The 18424-nt window shown below is 52.8% G+C and overlaps 1 protein-coding gene across 1 annotated transcript in view; it reads right to left on the bottom strand.

Moving 5' to 3' along the window:
- The window catches only part of LOC111152685 (elongation factor like GTPase 1), a 117079-nt gene that overhangs the window by 76727 nt on the left and 21928 nt on the right, over positions 1–18424 (bottom strand). The window contains exons 7-12 of the mRNA XM_022511252.1: positions 17102–17316; positions 10313–10427; positions 8822–8898; positions 8024–8160; positions 6950–7072; positions 4903–5002 (exon numbers count right to left, since the gene is read on the bottom strand). Coding sequence (XP_022366960.1) covers positions 4903–5002; positions 6950–7072; positions 8024–8160; positions 8822–8898; positions 10313–10427; positions 17102–17316 — 767 coding nt within the window. The remainder of the gene's footprint in view (positions 1–4902; positions 5003–6949; positions 7073–8023; positions 8161–8821; positions 8899–10312; positions 10428–17101; positions 17317–18424) is intronic.

The raw sequence follows: 18424 nt of genomic DNA, 5'->3' as shown, positions 1-18424 counted from the left end.
GAGTGCTAAGTTGAATAAAAATGGGTATTCTGTTGGAAGGCAGAAACGGGGCAGGTACACTAATTCCCAGGGTTTGGCTCCTTTCCCACGTACGGGCCTTCCTACACCCTCCTACGCCCTCCACCCCAACACAGCGAGACCAACAGCTGCCCTGGAGTCAGCAGCACCGGGACCGCTCGGCCCCGCACACTGGGACTGAGTGTCAGGATCCGCAAGCTAACGGTCTGCTCCCGGCCTTCTGCCCCAGCTCTGGAAGCTGAGCGCAGGGGCCTGGGCCTGGCCCTGTGACCCCGTGCCTCCCTCCTCTCCCTCCCCTTAGGCCCTGTGATTGCTGTTCTTCTCCCGGCTCTCAGACTGGACACCTGACAGGTAATCTCACCCCACGCTGCCATGCTGCCCCCCTGCCCCGCTCCCCATCTCCCCATCTCCCCGAAGCACTGGAAGCCATTCAGATAACCCTGCTGCATGTACACCGTTATTGTGTATCCCAAACGGCCACAAACTCTTGAAGCTCTGATGCCAAGAGCCCTAAAACCCTTCTTCCTTCTTGCTTCATGTGGGTGAGCCTGGAAGGTGACTGCTCCCACCACTGACTGTCCACTGCTATCCTCTTCACACTCCCACCTGCTGGACAAGGCCCCCCACCAGGACGGACACTAGTTCTACCTCCCTTGGCACCTGCCCCCTCAGAATGGCTGAGTTTGGTTCTCAGAGCTGTCCTCTTCTAGTCAGACCTGTTGTTGCAGGGCTGTGTCCCAGGACACAGGAACCTGAGACCGATCTTTGAGAATGGCTTGGCCAGGGGCCGTAAGGCAAGAGACCAGTCCCCTCTCCTGTAAGCTCCAAGCACTGGGAGCCCTTTCAAGTATGGGATGGGAACGGCTTCCTCTGGAGCGACAGCCAGTAAATCCACTTCCCCCCGTCCTTGCAATGGCCAACGCTCAGGCCCTTCCCGTGCTCTGCTCCAGGCCCAACACCCCAGCTATCCCTTCAATCAACTCCATGTTTCTAAACTTTTGGTAAAACTGCATATACGAGTAGCTGAAAAGTGCAAGTTAAAACACAAATGTAGGATAGAACATTATCCTAAGAACAGGGAGGAGAAAATGTGAGACACCTGTTCGTATAGCAGGGGAAAGTCTCTTTCAATGAGTTTACCGCTAGGATCTCGACGTCGTCTTAAACACTTTATGTAATTACAGTACATACTTATTCCAACAATTAAATGAAATAGATACCATCACCCCTATTTTACAGATGAAAAAGCAGAGGCTTAGGAAATTTAACCTAACACAAAGTCCCCCGGAAAATAAATGGAGGAGCTGAAATTCAAATCCAGATCGGACCCAAACCCTACTCATTACCCCAGGATGTCTCCCACTTAGAAGGACTTAAAGATGATAAACTCATCATCACATTAAGTAAATCATTTTAACTTCGGTTAAGAAAGACATGTATTTATTCACATAAATTACATCCTCATTCCACCTAAATTCGTGACCCGGTCTGGAATAAGTGAGTGTCCGTATTCATCAGGGTAGCATCTGCTGTGCGGAAGCCTGCTGCCCGTCGAGCGTCCACCCGCCCATCCAGGGAATGCCCCTCCGGGCCCGGCACTGCCGTGGGCTGGGAGTGGTGGCACAGGGAAACGGAGCGGACAGACGGACGGAAATCAGCCAGGATTTGTACGAGGCACCCACCGCGTATCCCACGTTTGCTGAGGACAAAGAGGAATTGATCTACAAGAAAACGGAGGTCTACCAGCCGAGGCACGACCGTGGGTGATGAGTTCTTCAGGCTGTGGCTGGGCTAGCACTTCCTGAAGGGCCGGCAGTCACCAGCAGCAGAGAGGAAGGCGGCCCGAGGTGAGCGCGCTGACTGGAAGGCCGGGAGGCACATGTGGAGGGGAGGGAGAGGAGGCGAGGACACACATCCACGCGTCCTCCGGATTCCAGGCAGAATGCGCACGCTCTGGTCGGTGTGGAACATGCCGGAAGGCTGGCTGCAGCGGCTACCAGAGGCAGCAGAGACGGTGGGAAGGGACAGACCCAGAAAACTGGCTTCTGTCTGAAGACAGCACCTTGTTACCAGAGGGAGCGGGTTCTCAAGAAGAAAGCAAGAGCGACGCACAGACTCGAAGATTCAGGGGAAGAGGAACTGCCTGAAAACCCTCAGTAAAACGTTACTTAACAGGCATTAGACCGAGCGCTCTAGTAAGAATCTGTGATAAACTGGCTGAAAACAGCAAAAACAAAGGCCCGGAACTCAAAGGGCGGCTGCCAGCCTAGATTTAGGGGTGGGGGCTGATAAGCCACCCGGGTGGAACTTTCCGGAACACTCGGTCAGAAGCCGAGGCGCAGCAGCTGCCCTAACCACCCAGCGCGCGCCCCTTCCCGCCCCCGCACTGGCCTGTCCACCACTGCCCAGACGGTCCAAGAAACCACTCACTGTGCTTTGGGGGTCAAACCCGACTCCAGTAGGAAGAACTAGAAAAAGCCTCTAAATGCTGGCCCTGAAGCACCACCCTGGTGTGAATTCGAGCAGACTAGTCAGGCTTGCAAAGTGCTCTGCGGTGCGAAGACAAGGGACAAGCAGGAGAAGAGGACAAAGGAGGAGCGGCAGCTCAAGAAGGTGGAGCTGGTGGCGGTCCCGGCTCTCCAGGGACAGGTCCGCAATGGCTTCCAGAGGACGAGGAAGAGTGCAGAGAGAAAGGCGGTAAAACTGTGCATCAGCTCAGTAACCTTAGAGACCGGGTAACGGGGCCAGAGGAAAGCTAACTTTCCCGCAGAGCAAACCCGAGGGCCGGGGCGGTAGGAGCGGCAGCGTGCTGCCCGACAGCAGAGGCACCAGACCAGAGGGGGAATTCCTCAGGTGGCACCTGGAACGGCTCAGCACATTCAGTCTGTGTGCAGAGGGCCAGGGCCACGGGGAACTAAAGACAGATGGAAAAGCTACAATGGAAGGAAGACCGCTTGAGAGAAGATTCTAGAAGTCCATGTTGACAAAGTCATGAAAGGCGGCCAGAAGACAACATTCCAGGTTAAGGAGACCGAGAGCCAGGACTGGAGCCAGGAGATAGGATCGCTGCTTCTGATATTATCAGAAGGACTGTGCCGACTATCGTCGGCGAGGCGGCCTCTCCATGTGTGACGTACAGCCAGCTGCTGCACTGTGCGCGTTCAGGGCCTGGCCCTGCTCTAGACGACCGAGCCATGGACATCACCTGTCACCCAGGCCAGACTGCCAAGCACGGCCATGTCCCGTGTGTGCTGAAGGAAGTCACTCACGCCCATTCATCGTAGACCGCGTGCAAAGGGTCGCCTAGTCACTGGATTTAGGGTAAACTCTCCGGGGAACAGCTTTCTCGCCCCTGATGAGCCCTCCCCGCATCCTACCTGCCTGGAGGTGGGGCGGGACTGAAGAAATGGGCCAGCTAGACCGGTGGCCTGGAGGCCACTGTTACTAGGGACGCGTACGTGAGGCTGACACGCGTCATCCCGGGGCGGCGCTCAGTGTCAGAACTCGCTGGGGCCGGGGGTTAACCCTACTGCTCGCCCTTGATGTGAGCGGCTGCACGAAGGGCTACATGCAATCAGAGCCCACGACTCACGGGTGCGATCACTTGTCAGAGAGGGAGAGAGAGCACGAGCAGGGGGAGTGGCGGGCAGAGGGGGAAGCAGGCTCCCTGACGAGCGGGAAGCCCGATGTAGGACTCGATCCCTGGACCCCGGGACCATGCCCTGAGCTGGGGGCAGAGGCTTGACAGACGGAGCCCCTAGGTGTTCTCTACTGCTCTTGTTTCAATATTCAACAATAGCGCTGTTTTCAAAGTTAAATGAGGAGCAAACTCTACTATAAATGCAGGAAAGAAGAAAAGACAGACAAGAGACACCGGATGAGCCAGGCCAGAGTCCCCACAGGAAACTGACGAGACCCAGGTTCAGACGCTGCTGGCCTCCCCCCAGCTGCGACCTGCAGCCCCTCACTTAACGCTTTCTCAGGCTCCTTGTTCTCGTCACAGGTAAAGGTGATCCTTCCGCTGGAGAAGGGCTGTCAGTTCTCAACGGCCCGTGGACGGGGGCCACGAACACCGTAGGAGCTCTGCGGCCGGCGGCCGGTGACCAGTGTCACTGTCACGGTTCTTCACAGGACAGGTGCCCCGAGGCACCAGACGCGCTGAAGCAGTACTACCCACCTCACTTCTCTCGGGCTGCTCCAAACACCCCTGCGAAGCACAGCCGGCGTAGACGCGGGCTCTACAGGAGCCAAGCTCGGAGGCACCCACAGCAGGTCTCCGTTCCAGATGCCCAGATCCCGGTGCGGGACGGACAGCGCGTGGCTCAGCAGAGCCACGGACAGCGGCAGGGGACCAGCCAGGCCGAGGCTGCCCTCATCCTCACAGGAACCCATCAGGGTCTGACCAGATGGGGAGGTGGCGGAGCCAGGAAGGGGGGGGTCACACATGTGAAAAACGCAGATGATGCGGAAGAGATTCTCTAAGACGCGGGAAACATTAGAAACACCCCGTATCCCCAGCGCCTGGCCGCACCCCGACCCACGCGGAGCAGCAGACACGCTCCCACAGTCGTGGGTCTCCCCGGGGGTCAGCGGGCAGGCCTGGAGAACGTGCCGGGTGCGCAACACACGTGAACCGTGGCCCCTCTGCTTACTGCTCTTCTTGAATTCACATCAGTTCAAATCCGCCACCCGGAGCGGATCTCAACAACTCTCCTCCGCGCCTTCGGGGAAAGACAGCGCCGGGCAGGGCGTCTGCTGCCGCGGCAGCGCTCGCACCCAGCCCGGCGGGACGGCGAAGGCCGAGTCTGCGCACTCCCACGCACACCGCCTCTGCGCCCCACCACACACGCGGTTTCCCCGGCCAGACCCCCGCCCCCACCTTACCTGGGCCTGTTCTGGGGCAGAGCCTTGGCATCAACGGCGAACATTTTGGAAACAAAGATAATAACCGGATCCGTGTCCTCGCTTCCACACTTCATGAAAGCTACAGAAACAGGAAGGAAAAAGGTCACTAGTTTTTGCCGTGGCCAGAAAGGCGGACTTCTAAACACAAGACGCTTAGGACACGCCCTCGTCTTAATGCGTAAGTGGCCTAGGATCTCTAACGACCGCGGTAAAAACTCTCTGTAGGAAGTGTAAACTGCTAGAACACCGTAGACCAAGAACAAGCTGACCCGGCAGGCGTGGGAGAAGAAAGGCAAAACGAGCAGGGCAGGAGGGCTGGCCGCTGAGGCCCAGGGACGGGGCTCCCCCCACCCCCGCCCCACTCAGCCCCCAGGGATCCTGCCCTATACCCAGAGCAGAAGGGCTAAAACAAATGCCAAGTCAACCGTCAACAAGGCAGCTTGTTAATAAAATACACACAAGTTACACAGGTTAGAAAATGGGCCAGAATATCCCATCACGCCAGGAACAAAACACTTAGAAACAGACTCAGTATTATAAAGATGTCAGTTTTCTCTAAATCTGCACATGCTAACACGATTTCACATCAACATGTTGACATTCCCCTTCACCTTACTGGAGGCATACACAAAACCACTGATAAGGGGGTTTTTTCCCTTAAAAAATAACCCCCCACCAAAATAGCAGCTACCTAAATAAAAGAATTCCAGAGTAACACCGAAACCAGAGCAAGACGACAGAAGTCAAAAGCAAGGGACCGGCAGACGTCTTACCAGGGACGCGGGTGTGAGGGGTGAGGGGCAGCGTGGTGGGCCCTGACACACGCTGTCCTGGGACCGCTCCGGCCACACGCAGGAGTGAGCACCGAGGGAAGCCGAGAGCAGAGCGGGGACGCGAGTGAAAAGCTGTACTAACACCCAGGCGAGAGACCCGGTGGCTTGGCCCCAGGAGGCAGAAGCAGAAATGCTGGGAAGAAGCCGAAAGCTGCACAGATTTTGAGGAAAGAATATGTAGGATGTGCAAAGGGACTGGACACTGGGGTGGGAGTACACAGGTGAGCCACAGGACGCTGAGCTTTTCGGCGTGAGCACATGGAAGGATGGAGTCTCGTCTGACTGAGCTGGGAAGAGCTACGAGCAGCAGGCTGAGGGAGAAAGGGAGAAGCCTGGCGGAGGACACATGAGGGTTCGGATGCTTCTCCGAGAGCCAAGCAGAGAGAGATGCGGCAGGTACCCGAGTCTAGAGCCAAGGGGCAGACAGGCTCTGAGACACAGGTGTGGGCGTCGTGAGCCCACTGCTGTGGTGACAAGCCTTGAGATGGGTGACACAGCCAGGACAGGGAGCGCAGGCCCTGCTTGGGTCCTCCCACAGTGACAGAGCGAGGAACCGGAGAGAAAGGGATGAGGGACAGACAGGAGGAACACGGAGCTGGGGAGAGGAGACGAGGAACACAGGACGGAGCGGCCTGCCGTGTCCAATGCGAGTGACAGGTCTGGTCGGATGATTAGCAAAGGACAGTCAACAGGGGCCCTGAGAACAGCAGCCAAGTGGTTTTGGGGATGGGGGTTTCGCATTCCACAGCACAGGGGGAAGAGCAGCGGAGACAGTGAGTACATACAGATGAGCTCCACAGAGCTGGCAGAGCCTGGAGCGGGCAGTTCCCCTCTTGCGGGGAGCAGTGGGGATCCACGGGCAGCCCAGCCCCGGAACCCCTTTCCACGGTCCCCAGGGATGTGGCCACGGTGCTGACACAGCAGCTCTGGGACACATTCTTGGCTGTGCAGGGGCTGGGACAAAGGGTCCCTGGGAGCTTCTGAGATGAGATCAAGGCAGAAGGGAGGGGGCTCGGAGTCTCTGGTCTCCCACCCAGGGGCAAACAAAACGGCTACAGCAACACTAAAACTCTTGGCAAAACGGCCTTCTGTGGAATTGGCCATTCAGCAAACTGGCATTTGGCGACTGGCGTGGAGCAGCCTTGACTGTGGACGGTCCAAGCACGGCCCCTGCTGAGGCCCCTTTACCTCACCTGCTTTCAGGGCCTGGGTTTCAGGCGGAAGAGAGTCGAACGTCTGCGATCCCGCGCACATCAGTCTCTCCACCCTCTCGGCTGTCATATCCAGGGGGCTAGGAAGCTTCTGACACACCATCGCTGACGCCTGCTGTTAAGGACTCACAACCGCGAACATGTGCCCTCCGCCACGGCACGTCCCCAAGCAGACTCCCCGCACGCACTAGGGACCGAGGTGACACGTCGGTCCCCACAGAACATGCCCGGGCTGTGTAACGGTCGCACCTCTCGGAACACAGACACGCCTTCGGGGAGTTCACGGACTCCCTGATATAGGGACGATGTCCCTGACGTAGACATTCCAGGACGCTGATGGCCCCGGAAACAAGTGAGCACAGCACCGCTTGGCAGCTCGGCCTCCAGGGACTGTCGATTGCTACCATTTCCTCACCTGCGTCCAGCGCATCTAACCTTTCATAAACCACCATCAGCCACAAGCTAGGGTACCGGAACGTCCCCTACCACAGCCCGTGTCACGGGAGGGCTGAGGTGCCCCTGCCGGCCCGCACCCAGGACACTGCGCCCACGGCCCTCCACGTGGGGACTGCATGGGACACGCATGTCAATGAGAAGACGACCGTTTAAATTCAGCCATAAAACTGTCTTAATTAATGTGAACCATCTCAGATCAAGTCCTCTGGGAATCACTAACATGACAGGAAATATCAATCAGGTAAGAAAATATGGCACTAAAATGAAACCCTGATCCAACATAACCACCTAAATTATCGACTTAAATCGTAGTAAAATAAACTCTTTTCGTTTTTACAGACTCCTGAACAAAACTAAAGATGCGCCTTCTTGAGAGAACACGCGTCTGAACTGCGACCCATGAGACCACGACGAACCAGAATGTTCTCCTGCCAAAGCAGTAAACACGGTCGCAGGGCAGAACACTAGTGAACCACAGAACACCTACTTCGGATGGAAACGCGTTCTCCCCAGAGGCTTTCCTGATTGCCAGTAACACGCGGATTCCTCTCGCTTTGGCCGAACTGTCATTTCACTACAAACCATCAAGACAAAGGATACCCAGCACAGCATGGGAGATGGGCAGCCACTGGCCGCAGATGGCATTGATCTGAACTTTAGGGTCTGAATGTCGTGCCTCCCGGGCTCCAATTTTCAATCCTAAAGAAGTCACTATTTTATCAATTTTTTCTCTGTCCCTGTAGTAAGCATACAAGGGGGGGAGGTCACACCCAGACAGGAAGGAGTCCACATTTTTCGACACGCTTAGTCCCAAGGTATCTCCTTTACAAGAGACTGAATGTGCCCTGAGGGGCTCCCGCAGGGTCTCCCCTCCCTTTCTGAGGCCCCCTCTTGCAGGGCTCCCAGGGGGCACCCTCCCAGACCCCGGAGGCGAGATGTGGGGACCAGTGAAGCAGCCTGACCTGTGAGCACTCAAGGTCGTGATTCCGACTCCTTTGAAAAAAGTCAATTTACTGAAGAAAACTTCCTTTTCTACATGTATTAGGCAAGGATGTTCCCAAGTTCCCCATTAATGATCCTGGATATCCAACACCCCTTCTACGGCAATTCCAATTTTGCTTAAGCTGGGTTTGTAAAAACAAAGATCCGGTGTTTCTCTCCATCCGTCTGCCCCTTCCTCTGTGCACTCAAAACCCTGACTGCTGTCCCTCCTGCTACCCTTGACCTGGTTACACACCCTCTTCCCCACTGTTCGCAGGCAATGCCTGGGAACAACTGGCCTACAAAGGCCCCGTTCACTTCCTGGGTCTGTCTCAGCTTTCTGAAGCAGGACGCATCACACAGGAAGGGGAGGCAGATCACACCGCCTAAAGAGAGACAGTTTTACGGCAATCTTACTTCTTCAAGACGGCATCATACAAACTCCATATATTCTCCAGGATCAGCTGCACAAATAAAGGTTTCTTCCCTTTCGCCTGTGAACAAGAACATGCGCCCTTAAGTTTCTGAATATGTAGCAGGCCTCACATGCTCACACACAGACGTGTTCCGTGAACAGTAGGTCTCATTCCTTCTAGAAAATGTTTGCTTAACAGGAGCCAGTGGGAGATGGTCGTAAGAATGTGCTGAACAGCCAATAATGCGCAGTCGGTAACACACCACTCGCCTTCCTCTGGGAACCAGGGACGCGACAACGAGACCGACTGTGAGGCATGTCACCACAACTGCCCCATCTCTGTCATCAGAGAGACACAACACCCAGGCTGAGTGCTGGGTGTGCAGGTCCCTCCACAGACTTCTTCTAAGCAATGTTCTTAAACACGAAAACTGTTCACCTTCAAGGAAGGGGATAGTAAAAAAACAAAAAAAAAAAAAAAAACAAAAACAAAAAAACGCTCTACCATTTCTATACACAAAATAATGGCACCTGGAGAAGGACACTGTCCCACACATGGCCGCCCCACCCCCGCCCGACTGTGACCATCTCCCGTTTCCAGATGGAAGAACTTTCCAGATGGAAGTCGGTGGGGCCGGTGAGCAGGGCAGCCAAGACGTACACACAGACTTGGACTCTCAACCCGGGCTCTTGGCCACCTCACTACACCGGCTCCTCCTTCAGAAGCTTTCTGAAAGGGAGGACATTCATGATTTGATGTCAAGCAAAAAACCAGCTACACTATTATATGAACAACACACACTCAACTGAGGGATGGACGTCTCGATCCCAAAAGAATGAAAAAAGTTAAAACCACAGTATTAGCTGTGTTGGCTTCTGTTCCTTTTTTTTTTTTTTTTAAATGTCTTTATATTTATAAATATATCCTAAAAGGAATCTATATGCCCCTCCATGAGAATAAATTAATAAAATCCTGAATTTTACATTAAAAAAATAACAACAGCAAAACAGTGTCAAGTATCCTTTGAGGCTCTATGCCTCCGCAGGCCGGCCTAGGTCGCCTCTCCCCACAGAAGGAAGGGCTCCGGGAGCACCCGCCGCCTCCTTCCCATCACCGGGCCTGGTGTCCCCATTCACCAAGAGAAGCCTGAGCTGAGCCCAGGAACACAGCGTGCTCGGGAAGAGCCGTCTCTCTACAGTGAAGGGGACACAAAAGCAGGATCCAAAAGATGTCTTCAGGTGCACAGGGTCTGAGAGTGCGGCTCCTCTCGGACAGAGAAAGGAAACAAACACAAAGCCGTCCTTTGTTCCGTGTGCGTGAGAACTCCACGCAAGCAATCCTGGAAGTGCGCCCGTGACCGTGAGCCCACCAAGAACTGAGCCACTTTCCCCAAAGCCAGATCACATGGGTTAAAGGTGCTGCAGTACAAGTCGGATCGGGGCAGGCCCGTGAGCAACACGCCCGAGGGACAGATGCCCCATCCCCAACCCACCTTCACGATCTTCTTGGCCTTCATGTTGATGGAGTAATCTCCCCACAAGGTTTTCAAAAGAACTTCCTTTTTGATGCCGATTTTTTGACTGTAGATTTTGGCAAAGTGCTCAACTCTGAAAGAAAAGCAAGTGTCGGTGTTATAAGTAAAAGCAGAAAGCGGGGGGTTTCAGTGTCGCACACCGCGTAGAGCGCTCTGAGTGCACCACCAGACGCCGTCGCTTCAACTGTCCGACGGGCTGGTGCTCGTGACCTCCCCGCGAACAGAAGAGGCTACGTGCACCGAGATATCGCACAGGGAGTACGCGAGGCTGGACTCACACCCAAGGAGTCCGGGTCCGGAGCCCACGCTCTTATCAATAGCTCTGTGTCCGTACCGATTAGGATTCACACTAGTGCTCCCTCTCTTAACTCTGCATGTGCAAAACGAAGCACAAGGAAAAAGGGCTGATGGGATCTGAAGCGGCCATCTGAAGCGGCCTTCTGCAGCTCTGCCAGCAACAAACTTCATCCCAGCCCATCACCGCTACAGGCGCCTGGTGCTCCCGAAGGGAAGGCTCCAGAGCCAGCACCTGCCAGAAAAGGGCTTGTTAGCCTCCTGGGTTCAACAGGAAACAGAGGCATGCTTACTTAGCTCTCCTCAGCCCTCAGAGCAGCCAGTCAGCTCCAGTCTGCTCTACTGCAAACCCCAGCCACAGGACAGTAGTCCCGACACATTGGGGCACCACGGGGAGCATCTGCACCGTCTGGATCAAAGACCTGGGAAAAACCCCTTTCCGGCAGGGAACAGCATGATGCAAGTACGGTGTGAGTCCAACTCTCCAAGTGCCAGCATCTGGGAAGATGCCTGCCCTTTTGTCCACTGCGCAGACTCCAAAAGTAACATACTCGGACCGGTTTGTACCCTATCGGTCGGCAAGCGTGCTCTGGCCAGGATCCAGGGTTCACTACAACCCCGTCCAACGAGCTGATGTTCTCTTGCGGTAACAAAGCCCAGTGGGAGCAAGAGGAAGCCAGAGGAGGGCAAGTTCACGGCGGGCAGCAAGAGGAGGCAGCACGGAGAGTGCTGGAGGTAGGGTCCCGCATCCCCTCTCACTGCAGATGGAGGGAGAGAAGACACCCGACCAGGAAATAAAATCCAAAGTCTGCAGTTACAGGCCACAGTCATTCCGGGCCCGGCCTCGAGGGGCCATGACCTCGAAGGGACTCGCTATGATCGGCCGCACTTCCCGTTTGACCACACAGTGACTTGTTCAGGTGGGGTCTGTTGTTTTGTTTTGTTTTAATTTTCCCAAATACTAGTTTCTATTATTCTTTTGTTTATATTCATTATACATAAAATTTTATATGCTTTCTACATACACCACATATGATTACCTTATAACTGTTATATTTTTGAAGGAGGGATCCCTTCTCTGCACCAAGTCCCAGTTCAGTCCACAGACCAACAGCCTCTGCCTCAGGGGCTGAAAGGAGCATGACCGGTCTCCCTCCCCCTCCGGGTGAAGCACGGCCAGAGCAAGGCCCAGAAGCTCCCCTCCGGACGCAGGTCAGCACGCCGCATCTCCCTGCGGCTCCTGCTTCTAACCCCCGGTTCTGCCAGGCACGGTGCCAACCTCCGTGCAGAGGGGCAGATCCGTTCCAGGACCTATGCGAGGGGGACAACAGAGGGCAAGCAGCGTGGCTGGAGGTCCCGGGCACGTTCTCCGGCCCAACCTTCCCCAAGAGCCCCCACCTTTACCTGGATGCCCACGAAAGCCTCAGCGAATACAGAGGACCCGCTGGTGGACATATGGGCAAGTTGGGTCTATTCTTACGTGGCTAAAACTGAAGGGAATGACTGAGTGATTAGCACACCAAACTTCCAATAGTTTAGTGTTTTGTATTTTTTGAAATTGCATTTTTTTTTTTTGCCTGACATAGGACCAATTTTTGTATATGCTTCACTGACACATTCTGACTTTACTTATTACACTACCCAGATGGTTTGTGTTTCTACTTGACGTATCAACAGTCTGTGATATAAAATCTCCAAACCATACAGATTTCCACTTATACTTCCATTTTTGCCTCATGCACTTCGTTACGATCACAGGTACTGATGCAGAGGTAATCTCTGTCCGTTATCCATTAAAAAGGATCCTTATACCACAATATATTTCTATAAATTCTGCCTTGTTCGTCAATACTGCCAAACTGCCTTCCTTTTGGCTCATATCTGATTGACATACTGAGCCAAAGCTTTGGTATTTACCCCTTGGCTATGATGCTTTCTGTTTATCTATTTTAGGTAGCAAACCTTTGGAGTTTTTTTGTTGGTGGTGGTTTGTTTTTATAATGGAATTTCCGTCTTTTAAAAAGCTGTCTCCTCATGGGGTACTTCGTGCAGTCAGTGCCCTAACCGCTCTGGTCAGGGGGATTTCTACTATGATTTCTGCTCATGCGTCCAGGATGTCTTTAATATGCTGATTTGCGGTACCCAGACTTTTGTGTTTTCTTAGCCTTGCACAACGCTGTGTCAGATACATGTCCTGTTTTTAATTTCAAAAGTGGTGGGTTTCCACAAACTCAAACCTCCATCAGAATCATAAATGATAGCACAGTAAGGCACCTGTCCGTCTGCTCAGCCCACGGGCCTCAAATCCTTTCCTGTCCACCATTCATTTACAAATATAGGCACAGAAATCTTCCAAAATCCTGGTTTTTATCCTTTCCATTCTTTTTCTACCCACAGTTGTCATAAAACTTGCTTAACATCAACCCTTCCCCCACTACTGCTTCATGCTCTTTGTCTGTCATTAGTTGTAATTTTAAAACTATGACAATTTCTCCACTTTTAGATTCTGTCTTAATTTACTTCCTCCATAGAGTACCTTCAAATGGGATTCTCAGGAGGACCCGCTGACCTATGGACCCATCCATCCTGGCCTATCTTCCTGAACCACAACGGAGCCAAGCGGGAGGCTATAGGGTATCCTTGCGCGTCCAAGCCGCCCTGTGGGCCGACGTTAATGGCAGGATCTGAGAACGCTGGCGTACAAAGACCAAGGAAACTGCTCTAGGGAGGACTCCTGTCCCTGTTTTATGGGGTTAGGAACTCAGCTGCACTTATCTAAAACCTGAGCTGGACTCTGACCTAGCCAAGTCAGCAGATTCTCCCAGATTCACATCTGCAACAGGACAGACTGAGGCCATACCCAAAGGGTCAGCCTCGAGTCACACTCCTTCCTCCTGTCCCCCAGCATGAGAGTTTAAACCATCCTCCAAATTCTGAAATGTGCTCCTTTCCCACCTTTGGGACACAGGAAGTCACCCCCTTTCCCTGGTCACTCACCCATCAGAGGGAGGCTGACAGGAAAGCATCTCCAGTGCTTTCTTCCCCACCACCAGCCCCCCATAAATGAGCACGCCCGCCAGTCCCCACCCCTAGGCCCCCGCAAATGAGCACGCCCGCCAGTCAGCAACAGGCACTGACGAACTCTAAATGCTGCCTTGCCTAAGGCAGGGGATTCACTTGCTGACTGAAAGCACATCAAAGCGTCCAGAGTCGTGAGGACCCGAAGCCATCCGTGCAAGCCTCTGTTCATCCCTTCTCCTTCCACGATAAACGGACACCAAGTTCTGAGATTCAGACTCAAATCTGCCTGAAACATTCCATGATTTATAGAAATCATTCCAAGCAAAGGACGAGCAGCCCCCCACACCAGCAGAATGCTGACAGATGAGGAAACTAACGGGCCTGACCCGGTTACAGGACGGAATGAATCACTGTACTCCGTAGCTTGAAGACATTCTCAGAAATCATCTGAGCCCAATGTTCTTAGTGTTCAGGGGAGGACACTGAGGCCCCAAATGGTGACCATGACAAGTCATCAGCCAGCGGGTGAAGGGCACACTCTCTGCAGGTCGGTACTTTCTGTTTTCATTGTACGTTCGCTCTCTGACTTCCACTGGGACCTTCACGGGCACCAGGCGGACTACGGTCTCTACAACTGATGACACACGGACAAGGAAAAACCATGGTATTGTAATTTATCATCCTGTCAAGGCAAAATCTGTTTGGTCAAAAGGGAGTGAAGATCAAGTTCCCGTAAAAGGAGGACAGCACAGCCACGACTGGCTGGGCTCCTCCCAGGCCACGCTCTCTGCTCAATTTCTGATCCCTTCTTCCTTCCCATTTGCAAATTTTGTTTCAAAATGTTTCATCAACAGGCTCTGTTTTCCCCTGGTGCAGTGTGTCTGGTTCTGTTACGCGGCTACAGACGCAGGATGCAGCCCACGGCTGAAGTCCATCTCACTGTCGTCCCACAACTGTTCATCGAAGCTCAAGACATTCTTCGAGAAGTAATAATTCTTTAATTGTATGTGGGTTTTCTGATTCCACAAGTTAGTAATCGTTGTGGTTCAGGAAGGTAATCAAATGCCCACCACCCGGGAAGCACTGACGTCACCAGTCCTTGGCCCGCACGTGCACATCCTGAAGGAACAAGGGTCCCTGCCTCCCAGAGCACAGAGCCCGCTGAAGCCCCCCAGGCAGAAAGCACACACTTCGGTGCCAAGCGGACTAACATTTGTATCGGCTCCTCTACGTCCTGGCTGAGTAACATTAAACATGCACCGAATGTCTCCGAGCCTTGCATAAGACATAAGAGTACCTCTTCGAAAGGACGGTCCTAAGAACTCAATGAGATAATCTCAGCAAACTAGCCTAACATCCAGCATGGGCACAACCGAATAAAGGTGGCCTCTTTCCACACTGCTCGTGCGGACAATGAAGCTGACAGAGTGTATCTGCTCACACACACACACACCAACAGCCTCCGGAGTGTGCAAGAACCTGCCAGGACGCTCCGGCTGCCTCTGTGGGGGGTGAACTGAAAACCCAAGCGGCACGGAGGGCGATTTCTCATGGTCTCTTGTGGACACATTTTGTACATTTTGATTTTTAGATTTATTCAAAGAATAAAGTTCTAAACAAAGCATTTTTACATAAAACCTACAAAAAGATGCAAGACTGGTTCAATATTCAAAAGTCAATCAATGTAATCCACTATATTAACAAGTTAAAGAAGAGAAATCATATGATCGTATTAACTGATGCAGGAAAAGCATTTGACAAAATTTGACACCCATTCATAAAAAGGACTCTGGGGGAAAAAAAAACACAGGGAACTTCCTCAAATTGATAAAGAACGTTTACAAATAACATACAGCTGACCTTATACCTAATGGTGAAAGACTCAGTGCTCTCCCCCTAAGATCAGAACAAGGCCAGAAGGTCCACTCTCCCTGCTCTTATTCAAACGGTCCCGGAAGCTCCTGGCAGAGCAGTTAAGGCAAGAAGAGGAAGGAAAGTGGCAAAATGAAAGAGGGAAAAAAGCAGCCCCTGGCGGCGGGTGACATGACTGCCTCGTACAGAACCCCAAGGAACCTACCAAGAACTCGATAAGCGAGTTTAGCAAGGTCACAGTGTACAAGATGGACGTACAAAAACCCGTTAACTGTATTTCCAAAAAGTATGAATGAATATGGGAGCACCAAAACTAAAAATATAATACCATGTCTAATTGATCAGAAACAATGAAAAATTAGGTGCAAATCCAATACAATGTGTACGGTACTTTATGGTGAAAACTACAAAATGCTAATGAAAGAAATCAAAGAAAATCTGAAAAAAACTGAGAAACACAGTGTTTATGGATTAGAGGGTACAACGTAGTCAAGATGTCAAAATCGTCAAAGTCCTTATACAGGAAACAAACTTATTCTGTACCAGCGTGTGGGAAACTACACTTACCACGGTGGTCACGTCACAGTCTATACAAATACGGAATCGTTCTGCGGTACACTTAAAACTAATTCAATATTCTGTGCCATTCATCCCTCAATGAAAAAAGATAGAGAAAACGAAGGAAAATGAGGCGAGGTCAGGAAGAGATGTCTCACCCAAGGACACACAGGACAAATGGGCCCAGGGAGCGAGGTTCCACAGCCCCAGCAGTCAGGAAAATGCAATTAAGACCACAATAACGTAACAATACACACCTGTTGGGATGGCTAAAAGAAAGGGACGCCACCAAACAGCGGTGACGATGTGGACGGACCAGATCACCCCCACGTGGTGGGTGGGGGTGTAAAACAGCGCCCCCTCTGGAAAACCGACGCACTAACCCTACAACCGCCACATGACCCAGCAAACGTGGTCCCACGCGTCCATCCCCGGGACAAGAGAACCTACATTCATGGAAAAAAGTATACGTGAATGTTTGTGGCAGTCTCGCTCAGGACAGCCCCAAACAGGGAAAACCCAGATGTGGCTCTGCGCACGAACAGTGAATCTGTGGCACAGCCACCCCAGGGCACACTGCTCAGCCACGGCCGATTCACCCAACAACTGGGTTCCCTCTCCAGAGAGGGAAAACAAGCCAATCCAGAAAAGATTGCATAATGTTTGATTCTGCTTTCCTAAATAACATTGTCAAGACAACAAATTATGCAACAGGAGGACCCCCGTGGCTCCAGGGGGCGGGAGGGAAGCAGGTGGATGTATTAGGGAAGGGTCTTCGCTGGGACGGACGTCATCAACGTCAATACTCTGGCTGTGACGTCGTGCTCCAGCTCTGCAATATGGTAGCCCTGGGGGGACCCTGGGTAAAGGGGACAAGAGAACGCTGTTCCTTCTCACAACCCTGTAGCACTCAATCATCATCTCAACAACCGCAAGTTTCATTAAAGAAATCAATTGTATCGACGGCCACAAGGAGATCCAAGGAGATAGGAGCAGACTTACCCAAAGCCCCACCCGTCTATTGCGCTCGTAAACACCACATTGCCCTGATCCGGAGAGAAGTACAGGTGAGAGTCGTCCGTGTCCTCCAAGCCAGCACTCCAGTCATACACTTGCTCTCCTGGGTCAGAACTGGGATTCACTTGGGATTCAGTCTCTCTCTCTGCTCTTTCTTCTAGGACTTTAGAAGTGAAGAGAGCTCCCGTGAGCGCATTGATCTAGGAGAGAGGGTGAGATGGCAGAACGTCACTAGAGGCTGGAGACGTGGGAGACGCGCTGTCTGGGATCACCAGTCAGTCTGGGCTCCACGGATGGAGCTGGCGTTCACGACGATAATGAACGGACACGTTTTCAACCCATTCCTTCCATACCCAGCAAGACTATACTGTAGGGCTTCTGTGAGGTCATTTTGTGACCTAAGGCGTGGCATCCGCAATACTGGGAACTCACGACCCCATGACCCTAGTTCACAGCCTGAGCCCTAGTTCACAATTCCCTCGCCCGTTCTCATAGCCGGACTTGTCACCACTCTCTTCAGGCCCCTCTCCTGCCTGCCGGTCCTCAACTATTTCCCTCCCAAGTAAGTGGCCTTATTTCCTACCAGAGAGAAATGGAACCTATTATTCAGAAATTCTGCAAGCTCCCAGACTCCAACCGATCAGCCCGTGTCTGCCTGCAGACACCGCGGGCCCCTTTTCTGCCTCCCTGGGGCCCCTCCCCGTCTGACTCTACAGGGAACTAGTCCCATCGATCCAGGCCTTCTCGCTGCTCTACTTTCCTCCTTCCCTCCCTTCAGCAAAGAACCACTGTCAACGGGTCTCATCAGGGTGCCCCACTGTCTTGAATAAAGTCCAAACCTTCACACGTGGCACATGACATCCCCCATAATCGACACCCTATATGTTCCCTCCCACCCCCGCTTCCTGCTTCTGCTTCCCGCGATCTCGTTCCTCAGCGACAGCAAGTCCCACGCGGCTCTCTAAACGAACACCCTACAATGCTTTTTCTGGCGTTTACTTTGTATCTTATTCCTTCTCTCCTAAATGCCCTGGCCATAACTCCCGACCTTTTTCCATCTCAAGGCTTCTGTCCCATGACTCTTCCCAAGTCTCCTCCCTCCGGACCCGGTCAGGGTGAGGCGGTCCACATCCATGTCTCCAACCACACCCACAGCCTCTCGCTGCTCTCCAAAGATCTCTTTCAAGGTCTCCCCACCACACTGCGACATCTCTGAAGACAGGGATCTGACCTGTTGGTACCTTCACAGTCCCCAGCACACAGTGGACATCCCAAAATTCATTCACTCGACATACAGCTATGTAAATG

This window comes from Enhydra lutris, unplaced genomic scaffold (assembly GCF_002288905.1).
Source record: "Enhydra lutris kenyoni isolate GAN:26980312 unplaced genomic scaffold, ASM228890v2 scaffoldscaffold29, whole genome shotgun sequence".
Taxonomy (NCBI): Eukaryota; Metazoa; Chordata; class Mammalia; order Carnivora; family Mustelidae; genus Enhydra; species Enhydra lutris.
This window is presented reverse-complemented; position numbering and strand designations above follow the sequence as displayed.